Genomic DNA, 18332 nt, shown 5'->3' on the forward strand with positions numbered 1-18332 from the left:
GGCCTTAGAACGACCTGCGGGCGCCTAGCGAGCCGAAATCGCCAGGCCAGCCCTTCGTTCTTTAGTTGTTCTACAAACAATACGGTGAATGATTCTTCGTACAAGATCCTACCATACCCGAACCCGCTCGGGCGTCTAGTCCATCGAGTAAAGCAACAGCTTCTCTTTTAGGCACAACAACCTGGTTTCGGCCGCCGCCATGGCCTCGTTAGGAGAGCGGCATCAGCTCCCAACCAGTTTGTGCACGAAAGGCCTACCCCGTCTTCAGAACTCCTAAATGATGTAATCCTTCTATCCTAGAACTCCTAGCACCAACCATTCTGATGCCACTCTTACGGACCAGTTGTGTTCTACCTTTCTGCCTCACATTCTTCACCAGATAATCCCAAGCGCTACTCACAAGTGTCACGAGTACGGGAGGATTCACGGACTGTGACACTTGCCTGCGAGGTGGCTGGTGAGGTCGGCCTCGCCCTCACTGGCCTTCAGCTCTGGTCGGTTGCTGGACCTCGATGATCGGCCAGAGGAAAAAGATAAAAATAAAAAATAAATAAAAATAAAAATAAAAATTCAAAAATATTAAAATATTATTAAAAATTGTCCACGTCAACGCCGATCAAGTCACATCAACCGGTCGGCGTCTAGTCAGCAAAATCCGGCCAAAATTGGCCGGAAATAACTAAATTGGCACAACATGAAAATGTTTAAGACTGAATCGACACCAAAAAAAGGTTTAGGAGTAAATTGGCATAAAGGTAAAAGGTTTATGACTTTTTTGGCACTTCTCCCTTTCCTTGTCTGAATGAATCAATGCATACATGCCATGTTCAAAGATTTGATTTTTCGACTATTTTCCAACCACAAGAATTTGGACATGTGTGATTTCTGCCTTCTTCTTTTTGATGGAATTTCAGTTGATGGAATTTCAGTTTTATCAATATGGGATTGGTAAAATGTATATAATTATAGAAACTAGTCGGGCAACCGATCCTATTTCTAGGTAAAGCGAGGTTAGATCAGATTTTGTCAAGTTCTAATCGTCCTTAATTTGCCCGAGTTGGCCGGCTGCCAACTCATGTAATTTGCTGAGTTGAGATAAAGGAAAATGAGTTTGTAATTTTGTGTACTTAACAAGATAACCTCGTATAAGAAAAGGCAACTTTAACATCGTTGCCATAATTTAAGCAAGTAAAGCTAATAAGGTTTTTCCTTCCTAATTTAGCCATTTATTTGAATTGCACATATATTTATTTTCCAAAGCCATAAGCGACTGATCTCTCTCTCTCTCTCTATATATTAGCTAATTTTGAATAGTTTATGTTAACTCCAACTGGAAACTATAAAAGTACAGTTTACGCTCTAAAATAACAAAAATTATCTATGACGTTAGTAGAGGTAGATCATATATTTCAAAGACTATAATAAAATAATATTAATAATCAATGCGTCAAAAAAAAAAAAAAAACAGTAGAAACGAAAGAAAGAAGAGTGAGTCGGACTTCTCTTACGTTGTCTAATTTGGCCTACCGAATTTTTTGCCATACTTTTCGAGAATCTTCACGGAGACTGTAGAGCTTTTTGAAGGTATATCAGTCCAACCAAAATATAGACTTTGAAAATGTCGCGGGAGAACATAGTTTGATTGTGGAATGTCGTGGCCCTCGTGAAAACTACGTCCTTACCACTGATTTTTTGTCTTGCATCTCTCTTCTCAGTTCCCATTCTCATTTCTTCTCGACATATTCATTTTTTTTTTACGTAGTTAGATGCACTCGGATTTAGAAATTAAATAATATCACCTTAATTTTTATTAAAATTTAATTAGTGGGATAATGATGCAAATTATCTATAAAATTTGATTCAATGTATAATGGTAATTAAATTTTAATCTAATATTTAATGTAGACCAAAACTTTTAATTTGTTCAATGCGATCTTTGAACTTTTAATATATGTTCAAAATAGTCCTTAAGCTATATGAAAATGCTCAAAGTAAAATTTTTATTAATTTAAGATCAATGATAACATTGAATATTTTCATATGATCTAGGAACTAAATTGAAAAATGTATCAAAAGTTCATAGATTGCATTAAATAAATTAAGAGTTAAGGACCTTATACACATTAGGTTAAAGTTCATGGATCACATTTAATAAATTAAAAATTCATATATTATATTATATACTATGCAAAAGTTTATGAACAATTTATGTCATGTCATTTTCCTTTAGTTAGCAAATACACACATAATTGTGAACATGACAAAATATAAATATAGGAACGATAGATCATACGTCCTCGATGTAAAGGAAATTTCACACAAACCCAAACCATTCTGGATTTGGGAATTATGACGACTTGCATTCTGAAATCAATAATGGATGATACTGCCTAGGTAATTTTCTTTTACGCTACACAACACTGGTGGTGTTAGTTATAATTACTCAGAAAATACATTAATCAACCAAGAGGAGAGCAAGGGGAGCCAAAAAAAAAAAAAAAAAATTTTTATTTTGAGCTGCATATTGTTCACTTGAAATGAAAAACTAAAGAGAACTAGATTATTTAGCCATATGCCAATGAAAAGGGTCTGAAGTTACGCAGCTAGCCTTGCATTTTCTTATGTATAAACATCATCCCTACCTCATATCGCTTCGAAGATTAATAACTAAGAGGAGGAGGCAATCAAGGGCCGTAAGCCTGATGAATGAAGTCGCCCCGAGCACCCATCGCTCGTGGGGCACCTTCGTTCACCTTCTTCAGAAGCCGCTACTCCACCGATGCCAACGTCGCTAGCTTGTTCGACAAGTACGTCGACAGGACCAATGTCCATTCTTGGAACTCGGTCATCGCCGAGTTGGCTCGCGGGGGCGACTCGGTCGAGGCTCTCCGTGCCTTCGCGTCGATGCGGAGGGCCTCGCTCAAACCCAACCGCTCCACGTTCCCTGCGCCATCAAGTCGTGCTCTGCCTTGCTCGACCTCTTTCCGGAAAGCAGGCCCACCAGCAGGCTTTGAAGTTTGGGTACGAGCCTGACCTTTTCGTTTCGTCGGCTCTGATTGATATGTACTCGAAATGTGGCGACTTGGGGGATGCAAGAAAGGTGTTTGATGTAATTCCTCAGAAAAATGTTGTCTCTTGGACGTCGATGATCGCTGGGTATGTTCAGAACGATGAGGGGTGCGAAGCGCTGTCTCTTTTCAAAGAGTTTTTGGTCGAGGAGAGGGAGCGTGGAGGAGATGCGGAGGTTTTGTCGATTCTGTGGCCATGACTTCTGTGCTGTCAGCTTGTTCTCATGCTTCCAATGAGGTAACTACCAAAGGGGTTCATGGGTTTGTTGTCAAAAGAGGTTTCTATGGTGTTTTGGGCGTCGGCAATGCTTTGATGGATGCGTATGCAAAGTGTGGCAAGGTGGCTACTTCGAGGAAAGTGTTTGATGAAATGACTGAAAAAGATGACTTCTCCTGGAATTCAATGATTGCGGTGTATGCACAGAATGGACATGCGGTGGAGGCTTTGCAACTTTTCACCCAGATGATAAAGGATGGCGACAGTGATTACAATGCTGTGACACTTTCAGCTGCCTTGTTAGCCTGTGCGTGTTCTGGTGCTCTACGTGTGGGAAAGTGCATACATGATCAGGTACTTGGAATTTGGATATCAAATGTAAATACACTTTGCATAATATTTTTTATCCCCAGGTTAGCCTTGAGGAAATATGTTTCACCAGACAAATGAGTAATTGTCAATCCGAAGTTTGAATTTATTGAAACCTTGTGCTTTATATAGGTCATGAAGATGGATTTGGAGGACAATGTCATTGTTGGCACCTCAATCATTGACATGTACTGCAAATGTGGGAGAGTTGAAATGGCAAGGGGGGCATTTGATCGCATGAGGGACAAAAATGTGCGGACATGGACCACCATGATTGCTGGCTATGGAATGCATGGCCGTGCCAGAGAAGCTTTAGAAGTTTTCTATGAGATGATTAGAACTGGGGTTAGACCTAACTACGTGACCTTTGTGTCAGTTTTAGCTGCTTGCAGCCATGCTGGTCTAGTTGATGAAGCCTGGCATTGGTTTAGTTCCATGCTTCGTGAGTACAACATTGAACCTGGGATTGAGCATTATGGTTGCATTGTCGATCTTCTTGGGCGAGCTGGATATGTCAATAAAGCCTATGAGCTAATTAAGGGAATGAAGGTGAAGCCAGATTTCGTTATATGGGGTTCTTTGCTTGGAGCTTGTAGAACTCACAACAATGTTGAGCTTGCCGAAATTTCAGCGAGCAAGTTATTTGAATTAGACCCAGATAACTGTGGTTACTATGTATTGCTTTGTAACATTTATGCTGATGCTGAAAGATGGGAAGATGTGGAGAGGATTAGGGCAATAATGAACAGCCGTGGGCTAGTCAAAACTCCTGGTTATAGTTTGGTTGAACTTAAAGGGAGGGTACACATGTTTTTAGTGGGAGACAAGGGGCACCCTCAGCATGAGAAGATATATGAATACTTGGAGAAAATATATGTGAAATTGAAACAAGCTGGTTATTTACCCAATATTACATCAGTTGTCCATGATGTCGAGCATGAAGAGAAAGAAATCACCCTTCAAATTCACAGTGAAAAATTGGCTGTTGCCTTTGGGATCATGAATTCAGCTCCTGGTACAGTGATTCAAGTCATTAAGAATCTCAGAGTTTGTACTGACTGCCATACAGTGATCAAATTGATATCCAAGATTTTTAATAGAGAAATCGTGGTAAGAGATGCAAAAAGATTTCACCATTTTAGAAATGGGCTGTGTTCATGTGGGGACTACTGGTGATGGGTGGGAATTTGAGAGGCAGGTGAAGAGTGGGAAACACAAGATGCTGAGCAACTCATTTTTAGATGAGGATGATGAAAGAACATCAGAGAAACTTGAGTCTAGGGTTACATTCTTGGGTCATGCATCATATATAGTATGTGGAATCTAGAAAAAGAGAAAGTTCTCGATGCTTGGTAATGGAAGTTCCTGCAAGGACTACTATTGAATGTCACACTTTTTTCAGCAAAATGCTATGACCCGTTTTTATTTTACTATTTTGGTGTGTGAGTTATAAGCCAAGGTGGTTATTGCTTCTGAAGTGGAAACTGTCCTTATCTAAGAGAAGTGATTTACTTATAAACAGTAATATGTGCTTAAACAAGCAGTTTGGTGAAATCATAGTAACATCCTTCACTTGTTGTCAAATTGACACAACCGACAAAAGCCTAAGGGGGAAAAGTTGAAAATTTGAGATTCAATCCACAGGGTGCACATTCCTAGACAGGTGAATAATCAGGATATGTTGTCGAAAACATTGCTCATGAATTCAGAGAAATCTGAAACCATTAGATAACTCGTCCCAGCTATGGAGAGATTTCTGGGAACTGTGAATTTATCAGAGGCTAAAATAACAGAACACCAGTCTGTTGGCCCTGTCAGATTCTGTGGCTAATTGTCCATGAGCTCTGGCGTGTTTATCCTCTGGAGCTCAAAATTCGTAAGCCTCCTTGAAGCAATGCCCTGATTTCCAAGTCCCAACACTTAATCTGGAAGTATATGTTGGGACAGACTAAGTGAAGTAATCTCGTTGCTGGAGCATGGTTGACAAAGCACTAGTTATCCACAAAAGGTTCGCTCAAGACTTGATTTGAAGGGTTTACTTTAGGAGATTAATCGACTGTCTACTGCTAGCAGTGGCCACTAGCATTCATGGGCTGAAGCCACAAGCCTTGAGCCGCCTCCAGATGGCATCGGATAGCTTCGTAAGCTCTTCTACTGGCTCACTCTGTCAATGGCTCTCAAGGAAATATGCATGCAGAGTATTTGCTCTCGCAATTATATGCTGACTTGGTTGTTTTTAGAGGGGTCTATTTTTTGTATTCTATTTTCCTGAGAAACACCCTGGACAGCTCTCAAATAGGAGAGCATTCCATTCTATGATTCTATTAGATTATACAAATCCAATTGATCAACTATATTAAGTAATGAAATTATTAATTTATATATATTTTAGCTTTTCTGGTGGTTAATGCTGTTTGGTGCGTGCGGACATTCCGGCATCCAATTGCATCTCCCTAGTAAAGGAGAAAATCCGCAATCACCCGGGAAAATCGGAGGGTGTCAGAATCGCAATTCCTCCGAAAAGGAGAGGGCCATACTCGTACTGTCAAAAATCGTCACGCGACTCGAGGGAGGGACTGTCCAATCAGAACGCAGTAACGGAAAAAACCGAATCCGAACATTTGCAGTACGTCAAATCAAATCGAAGATAAACCCTCCATTCGCACTCCACTCCGCCATTTCCCTCGCGCCGAGCGACCTCCGTCCGTTTCTGCCATGGCGCTCGCGGAGAACCCGCGCCGATCGCTGATCCCCAGCTTCCTCTACGCGCCTCCCTCCCCGTCCAGGGGCCTCACCGCGGGGGCGAGCCCCGCCACCGCGCCCTCCTTCGCCACATCCGCGGCGGAGAAGCGGAGGAGCTTCGTGGTCCAGTCGCTGAGCGAGCCTGGGAGGAAGATCGAGATGTACTCGCCGGTGTTCTACGCGGCTTGTACCGCCGGGGGCATCCTCAGCTGTGGCCTCACCCACATGGCCGTCACCCCGCTCGACCTCGTCAAGTGCAATATGCAGGTCGCCAGCTCGATGCCTTTTGTTGGCCTTGTGTGGAATGTGAATTGATGAGAACTCGGTTCTAGTTAAGATGGTGATGATTCTCGCTGCTATGTGGAAACAGCAGTATGCCTGTTTCTGTTTTTCTTTTGTTCTCATTCGTGATGTTGATTGACATAACCTGTCGTTTTCTCCTGTTTACCGGTGGCCGCAATCAGATTATCCGGGAGATTAACGAACGGTGACGCTTGATTAAGTTTGTCATGCTGCATGGAAGCTGCAAGTGTTGAGATAAGTGGAACATCAGCATTTGGAATGTATTAGTTTGGATATGCGATTATATTTCCTTTTCAAATGAACACTTTGTGTCGTGCGCATAGCTATAAGGGCACATTTTGTTTGAGGGTGTGGTCTGCTCAACCTTTGTACCGGAAAAAAAATCTTGTGAATCCTCTTACTCAGGGACGATTCCCTTGTTGTAGAAGGCATGGATTACTGATTGGATTGGTTACTTGTGTTCCTAATTGGAAGGGACCGTGTAGATCTCGTTTTCACAAATTAATGTTGCCTTTTTTCACGTGACAGCCGTCATAGAGTTTTTTCTGGTACAGATTCTTCCTGAACAAGAGATGTGCTTTTTGAGGAGCTTGCACTGTTAATTTAGAATACTTATTTCTATTCCATCTTGTGTTTCTTTCTCCCTTGATGCTGGCATCTTCATTCCCGTTGAAATGAGTGGGTACCATGGTGGATTTGTAGGCACGTTAAGAGTATTCACTATGTTTTTTTTACTTTTTTTGTGCAAAACGAATTTGGGAAACTCCAGACTGTATTCCATGTGCAATTTTTCAACTGTTGGCTACAAAGTTCTTCCTTGTTAAAAAAATATAGATTTTAAACTGAGGTTATTTTCATTAAAATTTCAGATTGACCCTTCAAAGTACAAGAGCATCACATCTGGTTTTGGAGTGTTACTGAAGGAGCAAGGAGTAAGAGGCTTTTTCAGGGGTTGGGTGCCTACTCTACTTGGTTATAGTGCTCAGGGTGCCTGCAAGTTTGGATTCTACGAATTTTTCAAGAAATACTACTCTGATATTGCTGGACCAGAGTATGCATCGAAGTACAAGACTTTGATCTACCTCGCTGGCTCTGCATCTGCCGAGGTGATTGCAGATGTCGCTCTCTGCCCATTTGAGGCTGTAAAGGTCCGGGTGCAAACTCAGCCTGGTTTTGCAAGGGGTTTATCAGATGGATTTCCCAAGTTTTTTAAATCTGAGGGTGCTCTTGGGTATGTTTAAAACTATTTTGCTGACTAGTTGATTAAAGAGATTTAATAGTATCCAATGCAAACCCTCAGAGTAGGTAACTGGACCCTTTTTGCTTGGAAATAGGTTGTACAAGGGCATTGTTCCTCTCTGGGGTCGTCAGATACCATGTAAGTTTTCTTGACGTTTCTGTTTCTTCCAATCTTATTGAAATAGTTTTTACAGACTGTTCTAAGCTAATCTCTCGCATCCGCTTGCTCATTGTATGATGGTTTTGTCCATGTTGCTCTGTTATTTATGTTTATGCTGCATAGATTGATCTGAGGGTTAAATTACAGTAGAGTCCACACAGCTAGTCCTGTGAAGCAGGAAAAAAAAGGCTTGTTCTTGTTTTGCTTATTGCATGTTTTCAAGAATTAAGTCGGTTTTAATATAAGTTTATATTTTATACAATGGACAAAATCCCTGCCTTTCTTGTTATGTTGGAATCAATTACATTGACTCTGAGGGCTTCATTTACGCCTGTACTTGGCTGAGCTTACTAATGGATAGTTTAAGGATGACTCGTGGGCACTTGGACTTGCCTTGAGTCACTGCTGCTTGTTTAATCTTTGAAAGGATGGTTAAACGTTTTTGTCGTTTGTCCTTGTGTCGTGTCAGTTGCTTCATACTTGAGTCTCATGCATTTTGCAATCCCTCATTTCTTTTACCCATAAAAGGTCGGTTCCTGTAGCTCTGTTTACCGTTTGCACCAGAATTACTTTCAGTTGGCTAGAGCTTGATTGTATTGCGATAGCATCTGTGAGTGGAATATCCTGAATTAGATGGGTTTGCAGCCTCAGCCTGGGTTTTGACTGCGAATTAGTCCTGCTTTCCCGGTGAGACTTGTGGAGGCATGCATGTGCTCCTTAAATCATTTTGGTGTTGAGTCTTAGTTGTCACTTGTCAGTAATCAGCGTATGCATCATTATCATGATGACAGAGAAGTCGAGCCTTTTGAAACTTTCTAAGTGTGTTTCCCCCACAATTTTCATGTTGTCAAGGTAGTGGAAAAATTCTTGTGCTATATATGTATTGGCATAATTCAGAGGCAGTTGAAGGATTTATAGGTACTCCATATGTGATTATAGAATGCACTTTGATCTGATCCACCAGCGTGTCCTTATACTTCTCTTAAGTTAGCTTAGTGTTAGCTAGCTGTTAATGTCATCTAACAATGCTTTCTGCTGCAGACACAATGATGAAATTTGCTTCTTTTGAGACCATTGTGGAGCTAATTTATAAACACGCAATTCCTAGACCTAAAAATCAGTGTAGTAAAAGTCTGCAACTTGGCGTGAGTTTTGCTGGCGGATATGTCGCCGGAGTTTTCTTTGCCATTGTGTCTCATCCTGCTGACAACCTTGTTTCCTTCCTCAACAATGCCAAAGGGGTAACTGTTGGTGATGTGAGTGTTCTGTCGTACTTTAATAGTTGATTTTCGGCAAAAGAACGCTTCAAGTGCCACAATTTTGCCTAAAGGGACACTTAAGTGCCATAACTTACGAAAGGTACACTTAATTGCCACATTTTAAGAAAAGTAGGACACCTGAGTGCCATCTCCGGCGAAGCTGGCCGTAAATCATATGTGGCATTAAAATATTAATATCTATCGCCGATGTGTCTCACCGGAGAACTGAGTCAGCTCGAATTAACCCCAAACGACGTCGTTCCGGGTGTTCGCCCAAAATAGACCCCTTAAATCAGCGAAAACGCTGTCATCTTCCCCATTTGCCCTAAATCTAAAACCCTAAATCGGGCAAAATGCTATTGAAGCGCTGGAGCCCTAATCCTACACCCTAATTTGATTTGCCCCAAATTCTACCACCGAATATTTGAAATGGAGAGTAAGACTTTCAGTAGCGGCTCAAATTTCTCTCGCCAAAGCGAAGGAGAAGGCGAGCATTTCTGTTTTTGTGGGTTACCAAGTCCAAGAAGAATATCGTGGATTCGAACGAATCCCGGGAGAAGATTATATGGATGTGCCCGATACAGAGAAGGCTCGAAGTGCAAATACTTCAAATGGGTCGATACAAAATTCTCTCACCGAGCCACGAGGTGATATTGGACCTACTTGATGGATGTCATCAACCTCCATCTACGCTTGTGGACGACTTGGACGATGTTGACTCAATGCAAGCTCAAGCTCAAGCATCTTCTGTTAACCATTTGAAGAACGAAGTTTAAAAAATGAAAATTGAACGGAAGTGTTACCAAGCGTTTATTGTGTTGTTGTTTCTTTGTCTATCCTACTTTATGATGAAATATAAAGGACTGGAAGATGAGAAGAAGTTTCTCCAACCGCCATAGTTGTAAATGCGTCGAAATGTACTTGTTTTGAATGAATGAATGAATGATTTCGACGTTTTTGCTTATTCTCAAATATAAATCAGTGATGATGGAATGTATATTAGGTTGATGTATTGTGGTGACTATTTTTACTTGAATTGAATGTAAATCAGCAGCAAATGTGTAAACCAGCAGCTTCTCTGTTTTGCTGCAAACCACCATATACATAGAACAGACACGAGTGATTACTCGAGTACTATAAGTTGTATCTAGTGATCACTTAAGTACCAGTCATGATAGATAAAGAGTAATTTAAGTGTCAAGTTATTATTAAAAGGATCATTTAAGTGTCACTTGTTGTTAAAAGTGAACACTTAAGTGTTAGGTTTTTTAGAATGTGATCAGTTAAGTGGCATTTTTTTTGTACACATCGGCTACTACCAGCCACCACCACCGCTCACCACTGGCCACCATCTCCAGCCATCATCACCACCAAGCATCCCAAGCATCCATTTGAGCCATCACCAGCCACCACTATGCTGGTGGTATGTTGCTGCATAAGTTGCAAGTGTAAGGTGTCTTACACCAGCTTGCACCAGCACTACCTGGTGCAAACTGTGCATATTGCACATACATCCTGCACCAGGTGCAGCAAAAACCTCCAACCCAACCCACCACCACCAAGCTTTTCACCAGCAGCCACCACTAGACACACAAGCACCCCAGTCACCACCACATATCCACCACTAGGCTTCACCAGCCGCCACCACCAGCCACATGAGCACCCCAGTCACCACCACATATCCACCACCAGAAGTAGCAATAAGTAAAAGAAAAAACAAAATCAAAAAAGAAAAAAGAAAAAGGCATGCCAAAAATGATAAGCAACAACGGTTGTTCCATTGATTTTGAACATCTGTCTCACAAACTCAATGACTGAAGTCTCACAAACTCAATTAACTCAATGACAAACTATTATAAAAAAAAAAAAAACAAACAAACATCCACACGATTTTACAATCGACTCCTCGGCCCCACAAACTATATCACATCCCATTTCATCAATCAATATGCACAATTCCTCCTGTTTGTGCTCGTTTTGATGGACTTCGCACTTAATTCATAATCCTTGCACTTTTTCTAATTGGACGTGAGACTTCTTCTTCAGCTGTCTTGGGATGTGTTGAGTCTGATGGAGCTGCAATTGTCCTAGGCTGAACTGATTCAGAAAGAGCTGCAACTGTTGTAGGCTGAACTGATTCGGATGGACCTACAACTGGGTTCTTCTTACTCTTCTTTCTTGTTGGCGTAGGCAATGTCTTCTTCTTTGTTGGCGCAGCCGTTGATTCTTGAATTCGACCTTGAGAGATAAGAACCTCTGAACTTCTCCCAGGCTTAAAAAAGAAAACTCAATTATCAACAAAAGTTTACACTATAAATTAAATTAAATGTAGCCTATAAAACTTACATTAAGAATAACTGTTCCAGAACGGTCATCTGTATAAATGCCATAACCATATTATTTAAGCCTCTTCCTAAGAGCTCTTCTTGTCCGAAGGGGAGCGTCACTTTCAGGTATTTGTGATTGGTTGCCTCTTCTTCTCGCATGTGACTTCTTCGGCTCTTGTGGCAATTCAGCTACAGAAGGGGCTTCTTCAGCCAATTCTTCAGCTAGGCGTCTTGTAGATGGCCTTCTTATAGGTGGCTCTTGATTTGGCTTTGGCTTTCTTCTAGTTGTTTTTCTAGTTACGCCTTCAGCTTCAGTGACACCTTCGGTAGGCTTTGGTGGTGGCCCTTGTGATGACCCTTCTAGTGGCCTTTGTGATGACCTTGGTGATGGATCTTGTGGTAGCCCTTTAGTTGGGCCCTCTATTAGCAGCTGAGCTCTAGCTTGTCTTCTTCGAACCTGAGAAAAAGGCAAATGACATCATAAATATAACATCAGGCCATATTAGAACGTAAATGAAAAGTAAACTCAAATCATTTAACTGACTTGGTATTTTTTTCTCTGTTGCTGCTAAAGAACAGTCGACTTAACTGGCCCTCCAGTTGTTTTAGCCAATCCTGTAGCTGGCTGTCTTCCACCTTCGATTCTTTGAACAGGCCCTTCATTTTCAAGTATAGCAGGGGCTTCGGCCAATTCTTCACGTGTCACCGTGACCTGACAAAGACAAAAACATTACATACATGTCACTTATATCTATGTACATATTCATAACAAACCATAAAGCAACATAAACACAATTGTCATGACTTACTGGGTTTATTGTCGTCGACTGAAGAATAGTCGGCTCACTTCGCCTTTCTGTTTCTCCTTCTCCAACTGTCCCTTCACTAGGCCTTTCGGCTGGCCTCAATTGTTCCTGCTGCTTCTTTAATTGACAACCCTTAATATTGTGCTCTGCTATGTGGCAAAAAGAGCACTTTATCGGTACACCCATCCTATTCATCCTACGGTGACATGAATCCTACGGTGACATGAGTCCTCTCCCTTTGTCATTTTTCTTTTTTTCTTTGGTCTTCCCATTCTCTTCTTTAGTGGCAAAGGTTGAAGTACTTCGCGATCTGTTGGCTCCCAGAACTTGCTACTTCTAATTGGCTGCAACATGAATTGATACGAAGCAAGATATTTCGATTTATTGTACCAATCATCAAGGTAGTCTTCTATGTTGTGGCCTTTCAATTGAATTGCACATATGTCATGTGCACAAGGAATTCCACTGAGTTGCAATGCTCTACATGAACACTTCATCGTACCTAAATTGACAACATACTTATCGGAACCCTTCTTTATCTCATATCCTTTATCCCCATTCCAAATGGGATGACAATACCTACTTGCAGCCAAGTTGTCATCCAATTTCTTAGCAATCCTAGGACCATATTGCTTAATCCACTTTGCAGTGTCATCTCTTTGTCTGTGCAGCCGAGTCATGACCAAAACCCGTATGTCTTCAAGCATCAAGATAATTGGTTTACATCTAGCATCTATTATCCTCCTATTGAATGCTTCGCAGATGTTGTTATCAATGTTATCGCACTTGAATTCCTCGCTGAAGAACGCCCTACACCAATGCTTCGGGTCCGTTTGGAACAGTGCATCATAACCATCCTTTGTCAATTGAAGTATCTTTTCTTTGGCCATTCTAAAGTCAGCCATATTCGTGCTCTTTACTAGCTGCCAAAATTGCGACTGCAACTTGTCCCCTTTATAGGTATTTGCCCAATTTGCATATATGTGTCGCGCACACATTCGATGTTTAGCATAAGGCAACAGCTCAGCTATTGCTGGAGCAAGTCCCTGCAATAATTGAAAATATAAAAAAATATAAGCAAATGACATGTTGATATCAAAAAACAAACAAGTATGTTAATATTTTAAAAAACAAACATTACCTTTTGTTGGTCGCTCATGAACGCCCACCATGCCCCATTTGTTATCTCCAAATCAGTCATCAAATTTTTTAGGAACCAGGACCAATTGTCCTTGTTCTCTACCTTCACAACAGCCCAAGCCAGGGGAAACATTTGGTTGTTTGCATATTTTCCAATTGTGGCCAGCAATTCTCCCTTGCATAAGCTCTTCAAAAAACACCCGTCCAATCCTATAATCAGTCTACAACCAGATAAAAAACATCGTTTGCATGCATCGAAACAAACATAGAATTTATCGAACTTCGTCCCAATATCAGGAAGTGGTCTCTCCACGACCTCGAGATACACTCTACTTCTAGGATTTTGCAACCTACACTCCCAAGCATAGTCCCACAACTGTCCATATTCACCGCTTATCGACCAATGAGTATCTTCATCACATGTTGCTTCGATCTTTTACATTGATTCCTAGATATATTGATGCCTACCTACTCCTTCACCAGCATCCTGAATTGAGTAGTATTCATCTAAGGCATCAGCTTAATCAATTCAAAGAATTGCTTCGATAACCATGCACTTGTTACCATTTTATTCTCAAAATTAATGGAACAAGTATGTTCCTCTTGGTAGGCTCTAATATGGAAAGATCCAGTTTTCCTAACAAATGCGCCATAGATCTTCCATGGACAATTTTGCTACGAACACCTAGCTCTTACAAAGGTCTTAGTGTTTCTAATGAAGTCAATGTTCCTTTGTGTAGCAATAGAGATCTTCAGTATAGCTTCCTTAAATTGTTTAACATCATGAAATTTCATGTCTACCGACAAAGTGGGAGAGGCAATGGATGGATCATAAGAATGAAACTTATTTTTCCTTTTCCTTCTATGCACAGGTCCTTCATCTTCTTCAAGCTCATCCTGGGAAGTAGCATTCTCAACGCTTTCTTCATAGTCAATCTCCTCGCCAGCAGCACCAGCATCTGTAGGGCCTTTGGGTCTGTTTGGAACTTCCTCGGCTACTTGCAAAGATGCAAACTTAGCTGTTAAAAAATCCCTTCGCTGTATTCTTGATTGTACAAGCTCCTCATCGTCGTCATCACTTATAATTAAAATTTTCAGTAGGCAACCCTCCATCATCATCATTAGTTGATTCAACTACTTCCCAATCTAATCCAGAGATTGTGACATCACCTATGTCATCATCACTTTGGTGAACTGCATTTGCACTTCTCTCATGTCCATCATATCTATCCTGCTCTCCTTCGACCCTAACGTTAGTACTACCTTAAATACCATCTCCTTCTTGTCTTACTCCAGCGCTCTCTCCATCATCATCTTCATCCTCACTTTCACTATTGTACTCAACAAATATTTTTACCTCTTCACCATGAAGATAATGGTATAGAACATCCCTAAGACCATTATCATCTTCTAAGCATCTCAAACCCTCTCTTAAGTCTTTCCCAGAATACAATACAAAGAACTTCTGAACTTTACAAGGCAAATAAGTATTTATATCCCTAAGAAATCCTATATAAGATGCCTTCTTTATATCCACAAAGATGGTGCCCTCATTTCCACCCTCATACTCCCACTCATCCTCCCCAATCACAAATTCCCCATTGTAGCAAACTATAACAGCGACATAATCCTTGTCATGCGCCATTACTGCACCAAGAACAAGAAAAATAATCATTAATTTTTGGGACCACTAGACAATTGCACATGGGAGTCCCCCCACTCTCATGGACTTTAGTAAATAGAGGTCCCCACACTGACAATATGCCCCTACATGACAGCCAAAAAAGCCAAAAAAGAGGTCGGCACTTTAATTATTTGCCTTCCATTCCCTTAAAATATTAACCAAAAACAAAGGTCCCCACACAGCAATCATAGCCCAAGCATGTCTACTGCACTAAACGTGCGATGTGAGAGAATGTACATTAACTTAAGTAAATCAAAGCATAGCATACTCTGACATCAACTTAATCAAATCATAGTAGGATTATGTTCTTATTTAGGATTTTGGATTGATAAACATACCCTATACAACAATCACAACAGGGTTTTGGATTGATAAACATACCCTATACAGCAATCATAGTAAGGTGGTTCAAGGACATACCCTATACAGCCTCACAAATAAGGTGGTTTAAGGACATACCCTATATACTCTCACAAGTAGGGTGGTTCAAGAACTTAGTTTTTTTTCTTAGAATGGCATTAGTCACGTGCTTTACTAGGATGCTCTTAAGGAGATGCATAGATAGTGATCTAACAATCACAAACTTTGACATTGGCTTGAAAGACAAATTCACTAAAATAATGAGAAATCTGATCCCTTTGTGTAATGTCAGCAAGTTTCAGTTGAAGTATATCAACACAAATTCCATCGGAGCTGTAATAAAATAATTGAGCCATAATTAAATAATCGAGTGGAGCCCTAATTTCATCACAGCGGAGGGGGAGAAGGGGCCAAACCTGGATGACCGACAATTGTGAGTGGTGACGACGACCAAGGATGGTGAGCGGTGAGCGGCGATGGCGACGGCGACCAACAATGGCGACTGACGATGGCGACCGATGACCAACTCTAGGCGTGAACGGCGATGAAGAGAAAGGCCTGTGATTTACTGTGAACGCGGACGGCGAGGAATGGCGTTTAGGTCAGCCAACCCTAATTAAATAATCGAGCCCTAATTTCATCACAGGGGAGGGGGAGAAGGGGTCGAACCTGGACGAGCGACGATGGTGAGCGGTGACGACGACCAACGATGGTAAGCGGTGAGCGGCAATAGCGACCAACAGCGGCGACTGACGACGGCGACCAATGACCAGCTCTGGGCGTGAACGGTGACGGAGAGAAGGGCCTGAGATCGACTGTCAACGCGGATGGGGGAGGAACGGCGTTTAGGTCATCGCACAATGTGGATGGACGACGTCGTTTTTGTTGTCCACGTCGGCTTTTTTTAAAATAAAAACATTTGCCACATCAGTAAAAGAAGTCGCTAAAATCGCCGGAAAATGCCACGTATGCAATTTGGCCGGATTTTGGCCGGATTGGCACTCAAGTGATCCATTTTACTCCGATTTTGGCACTTAAGTCTACATTTCGTAAGTTATGTCACTTAAGTGTCCATTTGGGCAAAGTTAAGCACTTGAGGGATCCGCACGTCGTTGATTTTCCCCAGTGCCCTTGCTTCTATGCTGATCCCTTTTCCTGTGGTCACACAGGCAGTGCAAAAGTTAGGACTATGGGGTCTCTTCACTCGAGGACTTCCTCTTCGTATTGTCATGATTGGAACTCTTACTAGGGCCCAGTGGGGGATCTATGACGCCTTCAAAGTTTTCGTGGAACTGTAAGTTCTTACCTGCAACTCTGCATATTCCATTTTTTGTTGGATCGCATTTTCTTATGTTTGTTGAGGGGTCATTTTGTGTTGTCTTAGGCCAACCACTGGTGGTGTTGCTCCTGCTGCTGCCCCTGCTGAGCTTGCAAAGGCTTAGATTGTGGACAGATCAAGATCGACGTTTATCATTTTTTTCACACCTCCTCGTTGAAAGGAATAATGATAGGATTACTGAAACTGCTCTAGCTCCTAGGCAATACGGGTGATTATTTGACAACTAGAGCTTGTGTCTTTCCATTGTTAAAGCATGTTGCTTTTGACAACATGTATTGATCCATGAAATACTCTTTGTATGAGTGGAATGAGAAAATTTGGACCCAATCAATATTGTAGCCTAGGACTCAATAATGGGCAGGTGTCGCTGGACGGGACATTCACTTGTCTGCCAATTTTGGTTACGAATGGTATAAGCAATTTATGGGTGACTTCAAGGTATGGCACTATGCCTGTTGTTTTTGGTCGGTGCTAATTTATGGGTGACTTGAAGCTATGACCTTTTGTTTGCTATACATACTTTAAAACTCTCTCTCTCTCTCTCTCTCTCTCTCTCTCTCACCCTTCGCCCAAAGAGAAAAGGGTTCAGATTTTACAGGATCAATCCCACAAGACTTAAAGGACTGATGGGAGTGAATAAAAAAGGAAATCAAAAGAAAGAAAGGGAAAATAACAAATAAATAAAATGAAGTAGAAGAACCCAAATTAAAGCCGGTGAGCTTGAATGAGGAAGAGTTTTGAGGACATCTCTTTACTTCCCGATCACTTACGGCTCTCGATCTTGGTTAAGATGTCAACCGATGCTTGATGTACGAATGTACTTACTACCTTTAGTTTTAACAAAGGAAAATAGCTTATGACATCGCAAGATATTTTACCAGTCATATAATTGGTAAGTGACCTTAATAAACCCGTAAGAGATGATCTTAAAATAGCGCTGTCTTTCATTTTTTTTTTTTTTTTTTTTTTTTTGGGCACAGCGCTGTCTTTCATTTACCGCCTTCTGTTTTCCACTAGTTTAGGAGGATGGTCGGCATTAAGCTATTGCCAATCTTCCGCAAGTACCAAGGATTAGGGGTGTAAGTGGTTTAATTTAGTTTGGTTTTCTTGGAAAATTAAACCAAACCAAACCGATAAGAAAATTCATTAGACCGAATTGAAATCTGATCAAAATCAAAATCAAACTGAACCAAAATCCTGGTTTGGTTTGGTTCGGTTCGGCTTTTCAATTTTTACTTTTGTTTATGTTTATGTTTTTTGTTTTTTTGGCTGTTATATGTTGTAAAATTAATTTTCCAATTAAATTGTCTTTTGATCAG

The 18332-nt window shown here is 41.1% G+C and overlaps 2 protein-coding genes across 2 annotated transcripts; both read left to right on the top strand.

Moving 5' to 3' along the window:
* The first annotated feature begins 2602 nt into the window (after positions 1-2602).
* LOC104419107 (pentatricopeptide repeat-containing protein At3g26782, mitochondrial) lies at positions 2603-5087 on the top strand. Its single transcript, XM_010030649.3, is given in 5 exon segments — positions 2603-2938; positions 2941-2982; positions 2985-3244; positions 3247-3639; positions 3787-5087. Coding segments are annotated over 5 exon segments (1971 nt in total). The 5' UTR covers positions 2603-2706; the 3' UTR covers positions 4831-5087.
* Positions 5088-6009: 922 nt separating this feature from the next.
* LOC104420607 (mitochondrial phosphate carrier protein 3, mitochondrial) lies at positions 6010-17445 on the top strand. The gene is made up of 6 exons (XM_010032415.3): positions 6010-6663; positions 7569-7930; positions 8034-8077; positions 9140-9354; positions 16844-16968; positions 17059-17445. The coding sequence occupies exons 1-6, from the start codon at positions 6370-6372 to the stop codon at positions 17114-17116; spliced, it is 1098 nt and encodes a 365-aa protein (XP_010030717.3). The 5' UTR covers positions 6010-6369; the 3' UTR covers positions 17117-17445.
* Positions 17446-18332: the final 887 nt, after the last annotated feature.

The sequence above is a fragment of the Eucalyptus grandis genome, chromosome 9 (genome assembly GCF_016545825.1).
Source record: "Eucalyptus grandis isolate ANBG69807.140 chromosome 9, ASM1654582v1, whole genome shotgun sequence".
Lineage (NCBI taxonomy): Eukaryota > Viridiplantae > Streptophyta > Magnoliopsida > Myrtales > Myrtaceae > Eucalyptus > Eucalyptus grandis.